Source organism: Coregonus lavaretus, assembly GCF_964263955.1.
Source record: "Coregonus lavaretus genome assembly, chromosome: 28".
Classification (NCBI taxonomy): Eukaryota; Metazoa; Chordata; class Actinopteri; order Salmoniformes; family Salmonidae; genus Coregonus; species Coregonus lavaretus.
The window spans coordinates 10,743,106-10,762,424 of NC_140015.1; the positions used below are offsets into that span (position 1 = coordinate 10,743,106).

A 19,319-nucleotide genomic window follows, 5' to 3' on the forward strand; every position below is an offset into this window, starting at 1 on the left:
AGCAAGAGGTAACAAGCGTCATAGAAGAGAACGGTGTGAAGCCAGTCAGTGTTCAGAGATTTGACTGTAATTATTCAGCAGTATTAGTGCCAATGATCGAGCCAAATGAATTGTTCATATTGAAATAGGTGAAGTCATAAATTACACAGAACATTTGCCTGGACACTGCAGAGAGGAAATGTCATTAAGATAATTGTTTCCCCAGACTCGATCCCTTTGCTTTTAATTGATTAATATAAAAAGTTAATACCTCTGACCAGCCCCCTGACAGGGTTGAAAGAGTTGACAAAATACACTGAACAAAAATATAAACGCAACATGTAAAGTGTTGGTCCCATGTTTCATGAGCTGAAATAAAAGAACCCACACATTTTCAATAAGCATAAAATGCTTATTTCTCTCAAATGTTGTACACAAATTTGTTTACATCCCTGTTAGTGAGCATTTCACCTTTGCCAAGATAATCCATCCACCTGACAGGTGTGGCATGTCAAGAAGCTGATTATACAGCATGATCATTACACAGGTGCACCTTGTGCTGGGGACAATAAAAGGCCACTCTAAAATGTGCAGTTTTGTCACACCACACAATGCCACAGATGTCTCAAGTGGTGAGGGAACGTGCAATTGGCATGCTGACTGCAGGAATGTCCACCAGATCTGTTGGCAGAGAATTGAATGTTAATTTCTCTACTATAAGCTGCCCACAACGTCGTTTTAGAGAACTTGGCAGTATGGCCAACCGGCCTCACAACCACAGACCACATGCATGGCGTTGTGTGGGCGAGCGGTTTTCTGATGTCAACGTTGTGAACAGAGTGCCCCATGGTGGCAGTGGGGTTATGGTATGGGCAGGCATAAGCTACGGATAACGAACACAATTGCATTTTATCAATGTCAATTTGAATGCACAGAGATACCGTGACGAGATCCTGAGACTCATTGTTGTGCCATTCAGCCGCAGCCATCACCTCATGTTTCAGCATGATAATGCACGGCCTCATGTCACAAGGTCCTGTACACAATTCCTGGAAGCATGCATACTCACCAGACATGTCACCCATTGAGCATGTTTGGGATGCTCTGGATCGACGTGTACGACCGCGTGTTCCAGTTCCCGTCAATATCCAGCAACTTCGCAAAGCCATTAAAGAGGAGTGGGACAACATTCCACAGGCCACAATCAACAGCCTGATCAACTCTATGCGAAGGAGATGTGTCGCGCTGCATGAGGCAAATGGTGGTCACACCAGATACTGACTGGTTTTCTGATCCACGCCCTTACCCTATTATTAATTTTTTTAGGTATCTGTGATCAACAGAAGCATATCTGTATTCCCAGTCATGTGAAATCCATAGATTAGGGCCAAATGAATTTATTTCAATTGACTGATTTCCTTATATGAACTGTAACTCAGTAAAATCTTTGAAATTACTTACGATCGGTGGATCACTAAGGGAGTGTGATCCACCCAGATCCACGTACACTCTCTCTATGAATCAGTGAGACCAATCCAGTGAAGTGAAGAGCCACCGATGCTGCCAAACCTCTCTGCAAGAAAGTTATTGGAAAACAATAGTATGCTCAAGAGCTGAAGAGGTTTAAATATTTCCTTACCCCAGGACACTACAACAGGTGACTATCCCAGTAAAATAAAGAAAAATGAGTACTCTGTGTCTGCAAAGATCTTTGTTTTAAGATTATCTATTTTAGACTGTACCTGTTCCTTCTCGCTGTTGATGATGACCAGTTCTCCTTCCAGAGCCTGACAGAGCCCCCTTCTGGCTCCTCAAGTCGTGCTCTCCTCAGAGAAGGTGTAGAAACCTCAAACTCGACTCTGGACCTCGAAGCCAGTCCCACTGCGTTTTTTCATGAATGCCCTCTAACAGCTTTGCACACTCTTGGCATTCTCTCAACCAGCTTCATGAGGTAGTCACCTGGAATGCATTTCAATTAACAGGTGTGCCTTGTTAAAAGTGAATTTGTGGAATTTATTTCCTTCTTAATGTGTTTAAGCCAATCAGTTGTGTTGTGACAAGGTAGGGGTGGTATACAGAAGATAGCCCTATTTGGTAAAAGACCAAGTCCATATGGCAAGAACAGCTCAAATAAGCAAAGAGAAACGACAGTCGATCATTACTTTAAGTCATGAAGGTCAGTCAATCCGGAAAATTTCAAGAAAGTTCTTTCAAGTGCAGTCCTTCAAGCGCTATGATGAAACTGGCTCTCACGAGGACCGCCACAGGAAAGGAAGACCCAGAGTTACCTCTGCTGCAGAGAATAAGGTCATTAGAGTTAACTGCACCTCAGATTGCAGCCCAAATAAATGCTTCACAGAGTTCAAGTAACAGACACATCTCAACATCAACTGTTCAGAGGACACTGCGTTAAATCAGGCCTTCATGGTTGAATTGCTGCAATGAAACCACTACTAAAAGACACCAATAAGAAGAAGAGACTTGCTTGAATGACTACCAACCCGTAGCACTCACATCTGTAGCCATGAAGTGCTTTGAAAGGCTGGTCATGGCTCACATCAACACCATTATCCCAGAAACCCTAGACCCACTCCAATTTGCATACCGCCCCAACAAATCCACAGATGATGCAATCTCTATTGCACTCCACACTGGCCTTTCCCACCTGGACAAGAGGAACACCTACGTGAGAATGCTGTTCATTGACTACAGCTCAGCATTCAACACCATAGTGCCCTCAAAGCTCATCACTAAGCTAAGGATCCTGGGACTAAACACCTCCCTCTGCAACTGGATCCTGGACTTCCTGACAGGCCGCCCCCAGGTGGTAAGGGTAGGTAACAACACATCTGCCACGCTGATCCCTAACACGAGGGCCCCTCAGGGGTGCGTGCTCAGTCCCCTCCTGTACTCCCTGTTCACCCATGACTGCATGGCCAGGCACGACTCCAACACCATCATTAAAAGTTTGCTGACGACACAACAGTGGTAGGCCTGATCACCGACAACGATGAGACAGCCTATAGGGAGGAGGTCAGAGACCTGGCCGTGTGGTGCCAGGATAACAACATCTCCCTCAACGTGATCAAGACAAAGGAGATGATTGTGGACTACAGGGAAAAAAAGAGGACTGAGCACGCCCCCATTCTCATCGACGGGGCTGTAGGTTGAGAGCTTCAAGTTCCTTGGTGTCCACATCACCAACAAACTATCATGGTCCAAACACACCAAGACAGTCGTGAAGAGGGCACGACAAAGCCTATTCCCCCTCAGGAGACTGAAAAGATTTGGCATGGGTCCTCAGATCCTCAAAAAGTTATACAGCTGCACCATTGAGAGCATCCTGACTGGTTGCATCACCGCCTGGTATGGCAACTGCTCGGCATCTGACCGCAAGGCACTACAGAGGGTACTGCGTACGGCCTAGTACATCACTGGGGCCGAGCTTCCTGCCATCCAGGACCTCTATACCAGGCGGTGTCAGAGGAAGGCCCTCAAAATTGTCAGACTCCAGCCACCCTAGTCATAGACTGTTCTCTCTGCTACCGCACGGCAAGCGGTACCGGAGCGCCAAATATAGGTCCAAAAGGCTTCTCAACAGCTTCTACCCCCAAGCCATAAGACTCCTGAACAACTAATCATGGCTACCCAGACTATTTGCACTGCCCCCCCCCCCCACCCCCTCTTTTACAATGTAGAAAATAGTAAAAAATAAAGAAAAACCCTTGAATGAGTAGGTGTGTCCAAACTTTTGACTGGTACTGTATATATCTGGTCAACTCTTACACATTTGATATTTGTTCAATTTCAACAGATAATCTGAAACAACCAAAGAGAGAAAAATAGAAAGGTTGAAAAGGCCATAACATAACCTACCTGCATAGTAATATAAAGTCTCAAAGGTCCTTCTTTATGCAGGTTATCTTGATCTAATCATATCTTCAAGTTGCCAAACCAGTCTTATCTGAGAGCTGCAGGTTCAGTTTAATCTCAATCCTAAACCGATGATTTTCAAAAAGCTAGTGGTATAGTTGTCTGGGAACCATTCTCAGTAAGAACCTAAAACAGACGTCACAGTGGGTAAGGTAGTGATGAAAATAACATGTGGCATAGCAAGGAGACCAGTTACACTACCAGTCAAAAGTTTGGACACACCTACTCATTCAAGGGTTAATCTTTATTTTTACATTGTAGAATAATAGTGAAGACATCAAAACTATGAAATAACACAGAAGGAATCATGTAGTAACCATAAAAGTGTTAAACAAATCAAAATATTTGAGATTCTTCAAATAGCCACCCTTTGCCTTGATGACAGCTTTGCACACTCATGGCATTCTCTCAACCAGCTTCATGAGGTAGTCACCTGGAATGCATTTCAATTAACAGGTGTGCCTTCTTAAAAGTGAATTTGTGGAATTTCTTTCCTTCTTAATGCGTTTGAGCCTATCAGTTGTATTGTGACAAGGTAGGGGGGGTATACAGAAGATAGCCCTATTTGATAAAATACCAAGTTCATATTATGGCAAGAACAGCTCAAATAAGCAAAGAGAAACAACAGTCCGTCATTACTTTAAGACATGAAGGTCAGTCAATCAGGAAAATGTCAAGAACTTTGAAAGTTTCTTCAAGTGAAGTCGCAAAAACCATCAAGCGCTATGATGAAACTGGCTCTCATGAGGACCGCCACAGAAATGGAAGACCCAGAGTTACCTCTACTGCAGAGGATAAGTTCATTAGAGTTATCAGCCTCAGAAATTGCAGCCCAAATAAATGAGTTCAAGTCACAGACACATCTCAACATGAACTGTTCAGAGGGGACTATGTGAATCAGGCCTTCATGGTCGAATTGCTGCAAATAAACCACTACTAAAGGACACCAATAAGAAGAGACCTGCTTGGGCCAAGAAACACGAGCAATGGACATTAGTCCGGTGGAAATGTGTCCTTTGGTCTGGAGTCCAAATTGGGAGATTTCTGGTTCCAACCGCCGTGTCTTTGTGAGACGCAGTGTGGGTGAACGGATGATCTCCGCACGTGTATTTCCCACCGTAAAGCATGGAGGAGGTGTTATGGTGTGGAGATGCTTTGCTGGTGACACTGTCTGTGATTTATTTAGAATTCAAGGCACACTTAACCAGCATGGCTACCACAGCATTCTGCAGCAATATGCTATCTCATCTGTTTTGGGTTTAATGGGACAATCATTTGTTTTTCAACAGGACATTGACCCAACACACCTCCAGGCTGTGTAAGGGCTATTTTACCAAGAAGGAGAGTGATGGAGTGCTGCATCAGATGACCTGGCCTCCACAATCCCCCGACCTCAACCCAATTGAGATGGTTTGGGATGAGTCGGATGGCAGAGTGAAGGAAAAGCAGCCAACAAGTGCTCAACATATGTGGGACCTCCTTCAAGACTGTTGGAAAAGCATTCCAGGTGAAGCTGGTTGAGAGAATGCTAAGAGTTCTGTCATCAAGGCAAAGGTAGGCTATTTGAATAATCTCAAATATAAAATATATTTTGATTTGTTTAACACTTTTTTGGTTACTACATGATTCCATGTGCTATTTCATAGTTTTGATGTCTTCACTATTATTCTGCAATATAGAAAATAGTAAAAATAAATTAAAACCCTTGAATGAGTAGGTGTGTCCAAACTTTTGACTGGTACTGTATAGTATATACAAGTTGGCCTCACAAGCTATTAATACACAAAGAACGTTAACAAAGAATCTGTAGTTTTAGCGATTGACTTGGGTGTATACTGCAGTGTCACCACATTGCAAAAGGCCACCGTTTACTGAATAAATGAAGATAGGTGGCCAAGTCTTTAAGTCAGAGGAAAGTAGGAACATAGAGGTGGAATTGGAGTATGTAGTGCCTTAAATATCTTATATTTCCATGAGAGGTAAATTAGATTATATTTGTGCATGACACTAAGGATACAGTTCTGTTTTGTTGAGCAAATATACACAAACAAAAATATAAACACAACATGTAAAGTGTGCTGTTTCATGAGCTGAAATAAAAGATCCCAGAAATGTTCCATACGCACAAAAAGCTTATTTCTCTCAAATGTTGTGCTCAAATTTGTTTACATCCCTGTTAGTGAGCATTTCTCTTTTGCCAAGATAATCCATCCACCTGACAGGTGTTGCATAACAAGACGCTGGATTAAACAGCATGATCATTACACAGGTGCACCTTGTGCTGGGGACAATAAAAAGCCACTCTAAAATGTGCAGTTTTATCACACAACGCCACAGATGTCTCAAGTTGAGGGAGCGTGTTGCTCTACCATAAGCCTCCTCCAATGTAGTTTTAGAGAATTTGGCAGTACGTCCAACTGGCCTCACAACCGCAGACCACGTGTATAGTGTCGTGTGGGCGAACAGTTTGCTGATGTCAACGTTGTGAACAGAGTACCCCATGGTGGGGGTGGGGTTATGGTATGGGCTGGGCTGGCATAAGCTACGGACAACGAACACAAATGCATTTTATCGATGGGAATTTGAATGCACAAAAATACCATGATGAGATCCTGAGGCCCTTTAAAATAATTTTTTTTTAAGGTATCTGTGACCAACAGATGCATATCTGTATTTCCACTAATGTGAAATCCATAGATTAGGGCCTAATTAATTGATTTCAATTGACTGATTTCCTCATATGAACTGAAATTGTTGCATGTTGCGTTTATATTTTTGTTCAGTATACATCCATTTTGGGCACTGGTGCAGTCATTAGAAAGATGATTGTAGTCTGAAACCATTTGAGCCAACTCAAAGCAGTTGGCCAAAAACAACATCCCTAAATTTAATAAAGGGGGATGTTTAAACCCACTTCCCATTTTCTGTTAAATTCCTTTGAAAGTTATAACCTTTATGTCTGCACTAAAATAGCAAACTCAAACCAAATGGTTCACAGGAAATTATTTACAGAACAAGAATACAAGTATAACAAGAATCCAAATGAATTGTTTTGACTGATTTCGGTGTCACACCACTTAAGTAGAATTTGACCACCAAGGGGTGACGGGTAATGCAGAACTAACCCAGTGATCCTCATGATAAACTAAAGGATAGAGATCACCTGAGAGAAACCATTGCAAAACCTCACAGCAACTTCTCTTTTATTCTGCACAAAAATTCCCCTGCATCTTCACATTTGTTTTCCTGCATCATAAAACCATGAGACCCATTTTTCCATTCGGTTTGCATCCCATCCAACACTCTACATAAAAACAAAAAGTTTACTTGGGTGTTATCCAGCCCCCCTCCCTGGCCCAGGTCCCCAAATATTTGACAGTTTCGGTTCTCGATTTCAGAGGTGTTATACCCACAAACAGTATCCAGTCCCTTCCGTGCCCCCTCTCAGCAGCCCCCACCCCAACCATTCCCCCTCCAGATATCTGCTCTCCCGGCCGCAACTTTTAAAAAACAGTCCGAACTACTCCACATTGTTACGTTCTTGGTGATGACAGCTGTTCCATTTAACAGTAACCGTTGTATTTTCTTCTGAGCAGGGCTTCTGAAAGGGTCACGGCAGTTAGTACAGATGGGACAAAAAATATATATTTAAAAAAAGATGAAGGACAAAAGCCCTCATTTACACCTCAGTCAGCTGTGTACAGAGTGAACTCTAGAATGCCTACAGTGAGGAAGATTGAGGGGTTGATAGTAAATCTGCAGGTTCAAGCCTCAGTCGCGAGAAGAAATAACATTGACAGAAGCCCTTGTGTCCACTTTGGATATGAATTACCTTATCTTTTTTTGTTTAGTTCTTCCTTTTTAAATGTTTTTGATTGTTTAGATTTCTCTCTAAAACTTTACTACTTTGGGGATGATGAGATTTGTTTTGCAAAAGCGTGTCGCACACATGAAGGAAAATAAAATGTTAGCGTCTAGTGAGTATGTGTTAGGAAAATTATACTGTCATGTTTGTCTTACTGTACATGTATGTTGTGTAGTTACACGTGTGTGTGTGTGTTATATGGTGAATTGTGCAGTGTGTGTATATGATATCTGGTACAATCATTACAGACTTCAATTGTTATATGGGATGGTAACTACAATGGCTTAAGGTCCATGTGATGGGAGGGAGAGAGAGAGTGTGGAGAAGGACCAACTCCCCCGACTCCCTGCCTGGCAGCGGTAGTGCAGGTCAAAGTTCAAAGGTCAAAAAGTAAAAATGGGCGGTGGGTTCTCTTTCCTGAAGCAGGAAGTCCATCGGTCCATCTGTCAGGTGGTCAGTGCATTGTGTGGTCTCCTGGCCTAACTGTGACACTCAGTGGGGGTGGGGTGAAGAGGGGTGTCACTGTAGTACCAAGCCAACCTGTGAACCACAGAAAAGGGAAGCTTATGATAGTTTCACCAGAAGTTCAAATGAGAACACACATGATGACATCTGTGAAGCCTGTATACTTCTTTGCCTGGCTTAACTGCGATAACAAGATAATCAAGTCAACAGTTCCCTCTCTCTCATAACACTTCCTACTTTTGTACCAGAAAAAAAACATATTTAGCTCTTAGTGGTGCATATCTCCATAGGCATGATCTAATGACCCATTGGTTTACAGTACAGTCTAGGTAACACAAAACACTGTTTCATTATCATCATATTACCATGGATAATTGATATCATTGTGAAAGAGTCATCACTCTAGGAACTGACTGAACTATCAGTAAATATGAACTATGGGCATCATGACGCACCTTCTCTGACCCCATGCTAGGACACTTCCAATTGTACAGATAATACTGTAGATTCCCGTCTCCGATGCCAAACTTCAGCTTCTCCAGGAAAGTCTTATTCTCCATCAGGTCCAGTGCATTGAAAACGTCAAACCCTTTCTGGATATTGACAATAGATATGGATGAGAGGGGGATACGGAGAGAGATGGGGGATACGGAGAGAGATGGGGGAGAGGGATTGAGTTAGATAAAGGTGAATTATACACTGAGGACACAAAACATTAAGAACTTCTGCTCTTTCCATGACAGACTGACCAGGTGAAAGCTATGATCCCTTATTGATGTCCCTTGTTAAATCAACTTCAGTGTAGATGAAGGGAAGGAGACAGGTTAAAGAAGGATTTTTAAGCCTTGAGACAATTCAGACATGGATTGTGTATGTGTGCCATTCAGAGGGTGAATGGGCAAGACAAAAGATTTAAGGGCCTTTGAACGGGGTATGGTAGTAGGTAACAAGCGCACCGGTTTGTGTCAAGAACTGCAATGCTGCTGGGTTTTTCCACACTCAACAGTTTCCCGTGTGTATCAAGCATAGTCCACCACCCAAAGGACATCCAACCAACTTGACACAACTTTGGGAAGTATTGGAGTCAACATGGGCCAGCATCCCTGTGGAACGCTTTTGACACCTTGTAGAGTCCATGCCCCGACAAATTGAGGCTGTTCTGAGGGGAAAAAAGGGGGGTTGCAACTCAATATTAGGAAGGTGTTCCTAATGTTTGGTATACTCAGTGTAAACAGTAAGTATTTGACCTGGTACCCAAATCCATCTCCCATTTGACCTCAAGCCGTCTGACCCAGGAGGACCAACTCACCGACTTGGCCAGAATGAGTGCGTCAGACATCAGGTCCAGCAGGGTGGTGGTGGTGTGCACATTGTAGAAGGAGTAGGCTGCCTTGAGGCTGCGGTGCACTGGATGGTTCATGATAGTAGAGGGGAGCGTGTAGAAGCTCAGGAAGTCTGTCACCTTGCCTCCAGACGTCTGCCACAGGGAGAGAAGACACATCCTCCAACATAAGTCACCAACTTAAAAAATTCACTCCATTTTAGATGTGTGAAATTAAGGTGAACAATGTTGTCTAGAGGTAGATGCCTCCGCCAGTGAAGCGTCTACAGAGGGTATCTGGATAGGTGTCCATATATGGTCATGTCTAATGGTCTACTAAGTGTATATCATATACTAGGTGTAATGTGTAATGTTATAGGTGTCTACGGTAGTGTACGTTTTAACAATGCTACTGACCACGACCAGGTAGGTGTCGATGATGTTCTCCTGGGGCAGCAGCCAGTGCTCCACCTCCTCTGGGCTCATGACGGGGGCCAGGTGGAACTGGCTCAGGTACTCCAGGAGCAGGCGATGCACAGCCGGAACATCCTTCCTGGTCATCGGCCGCAAGCCAGACGTCTTTGGGGCCTGGAGAGAAGGAGATGGAAGGTTATGGTAATCCTTTTCAAATGGAGAGTTTTATGTCAACACAATAGACATTTCAAATAGAGGCATCAGGTGATGGGTGAGTGGTTGGGTGTTGTGCAGAGGACAGCCTCTAGATGGCGCTTTGCTCACTGACTCACATCAGGCAGACGGTACAGCTTCATGGTGCGTTGCATAGTCATGTTCCGGCTCAGGTGAGAGAACTTCACCTCGATCAGCTTACGTGGGTTCAGAGAGCGATGCCAGTACCTATACAGGTAACAGATTTTATAACCACTTTTCACTTTGTTTTTGTGTTTGAGAAAATATGAATTTGGTTGGATGGATCTATGTGTGGTGTGGTTGGTGGGTGTGCCTCTCAGTGACCCACCTGCAGGTGCCCACAGGTTTGGGCAGTACCACGCCAGCGGTGTAGACAGCCTGGAAGATGCCCTTCAGGTTGACCCGTCTGGTGATCTCTCGGATCAGGACTGGCGCTACCCGCTTGGAGCGCAGCTTCTTGTGGACGCACAGGAAGTTGATCTCCACCATCTTCTTCTTTCTAAATGACAAAAATAGTGAGTAAGGCCTCCTCTTAACGTCTGACTTCTTACAGCAAATTAACACAGGAAAGGATATAATCAAGGAGCAAATTAATATTACATTCCTATTGTTAGCTATATTATTTAAAATACTACAGTGTATGGGAGTAATAAAAGCGTGTGAACAAGATCATGATGCATATTCACTGACTGGTCATAGATACGGATGTTGGCAGGGATGGCACTGATGAAGCCCACCAGCTTCTGGTTGGAGTTCACCCTCACCCCACAGTGCCACTGGGGCAGCCAGCCGGGGGGGCGCAGAGCCCTGAGGGAGAGAGGCATTACAGTTACAGGTCAGTTCCCAACTATGATAGAAAACATGAGGGCCAAGAGTTTTCCGGGTCAGAAAAAACTCCTGTCTTTAAAGATAACACATCTAACATAAGAGATCTCTATTGAAAGAGATTGTTACATAAATGAGACTAGCTGAGTAATAATGAGTTACCAGAGCAGGAACTCTGGGGAGTAGTCGAAGCGGAACATGTTGTCATCATCCTCCACGTAGTTCTCATTGAGCAGAGTGTACAGCTCCTTCAGCTAAAAGGAGGAAGGGTGAGAGACTGAGCCATGGGAAAAGCCACGACTGAAAGGGTTAAATTAAGTAGGGTAACGTGGGGTGAGCTGATGGAATAACCAGAACCAAAGGGAAGTATTTTGATTGCCATCACTATATTGTTTTGGGACACTCAGTCTGGGGTGGAGGGGTTGTAGAAGCTCCTCCTCACCACAGCGGCGTTGCCCAGATCCAGGGCGTCCCACGTGAAGCCTGAAGGAAGGCTGTAGGGCTCCACCCGGATGTTGTCTTTGTCAGGCTCGATGGAACCATGCGATGTCACCATCTCCCCTAAGGTAAACAACAAAACGCAATGTAAGAGGATATTAGCAATCTGTATATTCAATGTAAATATACAAAGCATAACATGATAGGAGGTTTAATCCAAAAACAGGGAGCCCAATTGGACTGCTCATATCAAAATCTCCTCAGGTCACTACTACTTTTTGTATGAAAAAAATCATAGGCCTATGAAAAGGCTTGTCTAAATTAAATAATTTATGTGACATTGCTACACAGAGAGTATTTATTTTAGAAACAAATCTTAGGCATATTTTCACAATGAAAAAGCTTTTTCTAAATGTAATTATCTACACTGAACAAAAATATAAACACAATATGCAAAGTGTTGGTCCCATGTTTCATGAGCTGAAATAAAAGATCCCAGAAATGTTCCATATGCACAAAATGCTTCTCTCTCAAATGTTGTGCACAAATATGTTTATATCCCTGTTAATGAGCATTTGCCAAGATAATCCATCCATCTGACAGGTGTGGCATATCAAGAAGCTGATTAAACAGCATGATCATTACACATGTGCACCTTGTGCTGGGGACCATAAAAGGCCACTAAAATGTGCAGTTTTGTTACACAAGACAATGCTACAGATGTCTCAAGTTTTGAGGGACTGTGCAATGGGCATGCTAACTGCAGGAATGTCCACCAGAGCTGTTGCCAGAGAATTTAATGTTAATTTCTCTACCATTCTATAAAACATAGTTTTAGAGAATTTAGCAGTATGTCCAACCGGCCTCACAACCACAGACCACGTGTAACCACACCAGCCCAGGATCTCCACATCTGGCTTCTTCACCTGCGGGATCGTCTGAGACCAGCCACCCAGACAGCTGATGAAACTGTGGGTTTGAACAAACAAATAATTTCTGAAAAACTGTCAGAAACCGTCTCAGGGAAGCTCATCTGCGTGCTCGTTGTCCTCACCAGGGACTTCACCTGACTGCATTTCGGCGTCGTAACCGACTTCAGTGGGCAAATGCTCACCTTCGATGGCCACTGGCACGCTGGAGAAGTGTGCTCTTCACGGATGAATCCTGGTTTCAACTGTACCAGGTAGAAGGCGTGTATGGCGTCGTGTGGGTGAGCAATTTGCTGATGTCAACGTTGTGAACAGAGTGCCCCATTGTGGCAGTGGGATTATGGTATGACAACGAACAATTGCATTTTTGCGATGGCAATTTCAATGCACAGAGATACCGTGACGAGATCCCATTGTCGTGCCATTCAGCCGCCGCCATCCTCTCATGTTTCAGCATGACAATGCACGGCCCCATGTCACAAGGGCGGCAGGTAGCTTAGTGGTTAAGAGCGTTGTGCCAGTAACCGAAAGGTTGCTGGTTCTAATCCCCGAGCCGACTAGGTGAAAAATCTGTCGATGTGCCCTTGAGCAAGGCACTTAACCCTAATTGCTCATGTAAGTCGCTCTGGATAAGAGCGTCTGCTAAATGACTAAAATGTAAAATGTAAGGATCTGTACACAATTCCTGGAAGCTGAAAATGTCCCAATTCTTCCATGGTCTGCATACTCACCAGACATGTCACCCATTGAGCTTGTTTGGGATGCTCTGGATCGACGTGTACGACAGCGTGTTCCAGTTCCTGCCAATATCCAGCCATTGAAGAGGAGTGGGACAACATTCCACAGGCCACAATCAACAGCCTGATCTCTATGCGAAGGAGATGTGTCACACCAGATACTGACTGGTTTTCTGATCCACGCCCATACTGTTTTTTTTCTTCTCAAATATCTGTGACCAACAGATGTATATCTGTATTCCCAGTCATGTGAAATCCATAGATTAGGGCCTAATGAATTTATTTCAATTTACTGATTTCCTTGTATGAACTGTAACTTGGGAAAATCGTTGAAATTGTTGCGTTTATATATATTTTTCAGTGTATGTGACATTGCTACACACAAGGATATACCATGACATTTGAAATTCGTAATTCAATAAAACAAACTTTTTAATGTTGTTTTTATGACGTGCGCCCCATAAAAACACAACGTAGCCTATACAGGTTTCACGTTTTTTTGTTATTATTGTCAGCCAATCAACATGGCACTACAGCCAGTGGCTCCATGTGTAGCAAGCAACGTGGGAGAGCTCTAATCAATACAAAATAGAATTAAAATTACGGAATTAAGTTAGCTAACTGAGAAGGAGAAGGCTACACCGAGCAATCATCAGGTAGGCTATTGTTTAATCGGAATGTTGGAAACAAGGATGGGAAGCGCAGCAAAATAGCCTCAATTAGCCTAGGTAGCTAGCTAACAGTAAGCTGGCTAACATAGCTAGCTTCTTTACATCAAATTGATGCAGTCAAGACAGGCACTACCAGATGGGACGATAGACAAACTTGTAGATGCCATAGGTTGTCTAACTAGGGCGAGTGTGTATGGGTACTGTCTCTCTCCATCCTGTGTCAAACACACCGACCCCTGACTATCCCATGCACTGCTGCAAGCAAGCGGAGCGGCACCTCTCTCCCATGTCATGCAGGCTGCGAAGCAAGCCAGTTCCCAAGTTTAAATGTTTATTTTTTATTTTTACATACAGTATTTCGTCTATCCGGATAAATGTCATGACATTATTCGAATAGTGAAATTCTTCAAATGCCCATCCCTAGTCACTAGGGATTAATCTTTTCCCGAAAATCTACCAAGTTTCAATACCGGGAATAATTCATATTTATCCTGAGAGTCCCGGGAAATACTGCAAAAATTGGAAGTGCCCATTTAAAGCATTTAAAACCAAAATATGGTCACTAAGGGTTCTCCCAAAATAAGACTGTTGCTGCGCCACTATGTAAAGATATCACAGCAAGTTAACTGATATTTAGTAATGATAGAGTAACTTTGATCGCCAATGACACTGTTGTGAATTGCGAAACTGGCCGTTCATAAATTCAGAACGTTATTATGTTCCTGTGATCATGTGAGACAGGAGTCAGGATTTGGGGTTTCAGTGGGATTGGGAGATAGGACCATATAAGGCTATTACGTGAGTCAATAGATCAATAATACACTTGATTTAGGCTTCATTATTGCAAGCTAAATGTTTCTGATCAGTGATAGATGAGCAAACTAATATATGAGCTACTTCCACTTGTCCAGACAGAGATCAATTAACCAAATATACAGAGAGATTCACAGGCTTTTGGTCAGGAGTAGAACAGGCTACTACAAAGTGAAGAGCAAAATCCACTTGTATAACTAAAGTGAGTTTTTCTGCACTTTTCTAGGCACAATGACAGTTTCCTCGTCTCTTCACTCCGCTGCCGCCCGCCTCCACTGTGTTGTTCTCAACACCAGTTTAAATCAATATAGGCTACTGTTTTCTAGAAATCTGGCATTTTGGGGGGTTTCTGTGATGTGGACCAGGGCTCGGGGTTTCAGCTCACTGGGCTTGGGTCAGACCGGGATCACATTTTCAGTTCTGATAAGAACTCTAAACTGCATTCGGGTCTTGTATGCAATCCCGGCAGTGTCAATTATGTGAAGTAAATGCACTAGGTTCAAGGCTTCCATGTGACAACCTGTTTGGATTATGTGCCATTTTATTTTTTGCCAATCTGCTGCTGCACAAGTTGTGTATTTTGTGGAATTGCATTAGTGCGATATTGGGGGGGAAATTTTGTAATTTCCCAGGGTTCTGCATTTAATTTTTTCGGGAAATGTGAAGAGTGGTCCCGGGACATTCCCGGGATCCCAGTTACCTGTGCTTATCCCTACTAGTCACTACAGTAAGGTTGTGAGGTTGGGGAGACATTTCTGTACCCCTGCCAAATGTCATACCTAGCTTTGGGACGGGCTGTGTATCCCAGAACTGGTAGCTGCGTCGGCTTGCCTCCTCCATGGTTTTGGCAGGGCCCTGGCCTACAGAGAACAGTTCAATGGCCTTTTGGATCTCCTGCAGTTTATCAGCAGGCAGAGAGTTCACCTGTGTAGAGCGAGAAAGAGAGAGATTAATGTAGAGTTGAAAAGGAAAGTAATTGCCAAATGCAAACAATGTCTGCACAGACACTTAAAAACACACCCACTAATCTCCATTCAGTTTTGTAGAGGCTGTTTTCAAAAGTTACAGAACAATAAGTAAATGTCGGTCTTTCTAGCGCTCATCTCTCAAACAAACAAACACAAAGCAAAAACATTTGCCCCCACACTCACTCATGTAGCCTACACACATGTACATACATCTACCTTGGCTAGCGGATCCTCCTCTGTAGGTTCTTTATTAGCCCCAGACTTCTTCTTCTTCTTTTTCTTCTTCTTGGCACTGCCGTCATCTCCCTGGCCCTTGTCACTACCATAGGACAAAAAAATATGTAACTATAAGACTTTCCATAGGCCAGGAGAGTGCCACAACTGTTTCAGTCCTCTTCATTACCAACCTAGAATACCCAGTATCTTATAAGATAGGATGGCAACAAGCATGTGGTGACCTTTTGTCCCAAATACAGATCATTTACAGTTTATCCCCAAGCTAGTTTAAGTTGGAGTTATTCCTCCATCCCCTGATCACCAAGGACTCTAGAAGAGCCCCCACCCCCACCCTGAGGCCCATTTCCTGGGCGGGACAGGGAGACAGCAGCATACTTACAAGAACAGGGGATAATCCCATTATCGTCCGAGAGGGGAGTGAGGCTAGGGACAGGCCTGTATTTGTAACACCAGGACAGACGGTGAATCACATGACCCCCCCCTGGGGGGAGTGTGTGGCTATGTGTGTCTGTACGTGTGTGTATGAGGGACGTTAAGGGGACACTGACAGGCACAATAGAGGACCAAGCATTCAATGGCTTATTCGACAGGCTTCTATTCCAGCAGTCGAACCTAACTACCATCCAGAACCATTCACCCTTAATTGCCCGGACACACAGATCAGTGTGTGTGTGTTGACTGGCTCTATGATTTTAACACTGGATCAGGCAGCACACCTTTCAGAGTGAATATTCAGTGTGACAGAAGAGAGAAGGGGAGGAAACATTAAGGAAATGTATCCCCAAGAATAAATAGGTCTCCATAGGAAAAAGAGGTGGTCATCTTGTGGTTGGTTGAGAGTGACTATTTTCATTAGCCAGCTACCATAGAGCCAAGTTAATCACCAATTTATAATAGCAGCTTTTCATTTAGCTAACTAGCTATCAAATGAAATATTCATGTTAACTTATTTAGCTACCTAGCAGGGTTCCAGATGCTCGCATACACGCTGGCATCATCAAGCCACACAAGGGCTGTAATCCACACCCAGTTTAAATTGGTTGTTGTTGATTGCTGGCAGAACAAATATAGCTTCAATGCAACCAAGAGAATTTTGACAATGTTTGCATTCCAGCTAAACAAATAGCAAGATAGCTACATGGTACTATATGGTAAGTTCAACCTGGCAAATTACAGAAGGAATGTTAGGAGCAGTTACTTTCATTTTCTCCTGGCAAAATAAAGCTAATTGATTAAACATGTCAGGCTGCATAGACCTTGACAGAGAAAACATACAGTAACTTCATTAGCGAGCAATGCGTAGATATTGAAGATGTTGGCAAGCCAAGCAACACTAGACTTGCATATGTTGCTCTAATTTTTCATTCAGCATGCATTGGCTCCATGTTCCTGGACACAAGACTAGTGTTGTTTGGCTTGCCAGCATCTTCAATATCTAGGCATAGTTCGCTCGCTCGCTAATGAAGCTATGTTCGCATATGTAGCGAATATCTACCTAGCTACAGGAGGTCAAATCATGAAGTCTGTGATCTTCAGGTCAGAAAGTCAGAGCTCTAGAAAGATGCCTGCATTTCCGACTTGGAATTCCGAGTTGGATGACCGTTCAAAGTGATTTTTCCCATTCGGAGCTCATCCCCCCCCGAGTTCCCAGTTGTCTTGAATACACTGAAGTCAGAGATTTCCGAGCTCCCAGTTGTTTTGAATGTGGCATCAAGTGTATCACTCATGTCAGACATCACTGATGCCGGGCAGCTGACACCTAGCTAACTTGATTGTTCCAAATATGCAGTGCTTTTTGGACCTCATAACTTTTTGGGGAAAAAGTATATATATTTTTTTGTGTGTGTGTATTCTATCAGAAAAATGACATGTTTGACTTTCAGAAAAATATTTTGTTAGGCGCATAATCCTAACAGGGTGTAACCATACTGGAGCCCAAATTAGCGATAGCTCTGTGAGTGAGCAAGATTGAGCTAGTATAATGTGAACACTAACAAGATTTTAACTTCTCTATCAAATATATTTCAGCATTTAGAAATGTGGTTAATTTTCTCTATAATTTAGCCTAATATGGTGGACATTTATGAGTGGGACATACAGACTAACAACATGAAACATGGAAAAAATAGATTAAAATGAGTGTTTATATTTTTGTACCTTTGTACCACTGTTTTCCCACCAAATAAATGATGCAATCTCCTTAATGTGGTGTCATTTTAGAAAGTGGTTGTTTTCTTAAATGGAGATTTACAACAAACTAACAGGGTGGAAAGTGATAAGGGACACATAGAAAATCTGAAATAATAAATACAATAATCATGTAGAAAACGTTATTGAATTTAACTACGGCTATAAAATAATGAAGATTATTATTATTATTATTATTATTATTATTATTAAGGTAAAGGACAGCTGACCTTATTTTTAAAGCCTTCTGGAATCCACATGTTATGCTAAATAAGAAGTGACATTTCCTGGAGACAGAAAAGGAACCGCACGCATGCAACGCTAAAGTAATTAGCACCTATCATGCTGGTGTTGCTGTGCTGAAAAGGAAGACAGACGACGAATCATTATTTACCCTAATATGTTGATTGTTTTTGACAGACAGTGTCACAAGTTCGGGAGTCAACTAACAAGTCAACGTCGTATAAAGGCATAGCTGGCTAGCTAGTTAGCTAACGTTATTAGTTTCGCATTTGACTTAAGACGTCGTATTTAACATTTGGACGCTGTTCTCTATTCTACATCCATGTGTTCCAGTTTAATATTGTACTACACTCTGATTTGTGTTGGTCTTCACCGCATAATTGTATTTAATTGATCATAATATGGTTCAATTTCTTGTACAGTGACCAATGGTAGTTAGCTATGCCTCGCGATGATAGCAAAAGGAGGAACGTCATGAAACCCCGCCCATAACAGGAAAATAACCTATTTAGATCCAATCAGAGCGAAAAGCAGGCAATCAGTAAACCGTTATCACCAATCATGCAAAAGAAAGTGGGAGGGATTAGTTCAATTGGGTTTGCTCAAGCCCAGCTGAGTATAGCTTGCACCGTATCTTTGAAACGAGCGCAGGAGCATGACACATTTTATATCATGCTAAAAATAAGTGTGCACCCTTACCCATCATCAAAGTGATGCTCGTCATTTTCGCAATCACTGCAATGTCCATGGTCTTCTTCTACCTCCTCTTCTTTCTCCGGCTTCGGTGCTGTCTCATTCTCATCCGCCATCTTTAACCAGGAAGTGAAGAACCACCGCGTGCATTCAACGCCTCAAAACAACCTGCGATACTATTGGCCGACTGTTGTGGTGCATTCTGGTTCTTGTAGTTATTCATGTGACAGGTTGTGATATTGAAATAACAACACTTTCGAAGCAGGCAAATGGATGCATAAGGTTACATAAGGTACATGTCCCTAAACAGGATTGCGCCTCAGTTGTCTATTAAACAATGTCACATAGTTGTGACTCACCCAATGAT

The 19,319-nt window shown here is 43.0% G+C and overlaps 1 protein-coding gene across 2 annotated transcripts; it reads right to left on the minus strand.

The window, feature by feature from the left end:
• Window positions 1-7,098: 7,098 nt before the first annotated feature.
• LOC311104489 (glycylpeptide N-tetradecanoyltransferase 1-like) lies at window positions 7,099-19,082 on the minus strand. Of its 2 annotated transcripts, none has more exons than XM_084146340.1 (12): window positions 18,959-19,082; window positions 15,803-15,911; window positions 15,404-15,548; window positions 11,479-11,597; window positions 11,199-11,290; window positions 10,902-11,018; window positions 10,540-10,710; window positions 10,310-10,418; window positions 9,981-10,151; window positions 9,552-9,719; window positions 8,698-8,835; window positions 7,099-8,317 (listed from the first exon to the last, which is right to left on the minus strand). In XM_084146340.1, the coding sequence occupies exons 1-12, from the start codon at window positions 19,066-19,068 to the stop codon at window positions 8,297-8,299; spliced, it is 1,470 nt and encodes a 489-aa protein (XP_084002466.1). In that variant the 5' UTR covers window positions 19,069-19,082; the 3' UTR covers window positions 7,099-8,296. The 2 variants fall into 2 exon arrangements, with proteins under 2 accessions (XP_084002466.1, XP_084002467.1); XM_084146341.1 differs by having other exon boundaries at window positions 15,809-15,911; window positions 18,959-19,077.
• Between the last annotated feature and the right edge of the window lie 237 nt (window positions 19,083-19,319).

Coding starts and splice junctions, on each gene's coding strand:
- LOC311104489 (XM_084146340.1), bottom strand. CDS start 19,068: ATGGCGGATGAGAATGAGACAGCACCGAAGCCGGAGAAAGAAGAGGAG. Junction 15,549..15,802: donor ATCCGCTAGCCAAGGTAGAT/GTATGTACATGT, acceptor CGCTCTACACAG/GTGAACTCTCTGCCTGCTGA. Junction 10,152..10,309: donor AGCTGTACCGTCTGCCTGAT/GTGAGTCAGTGA, acceptor CCTTCTCTCCAG/GCCCCAAAGACGTCTGGCTT.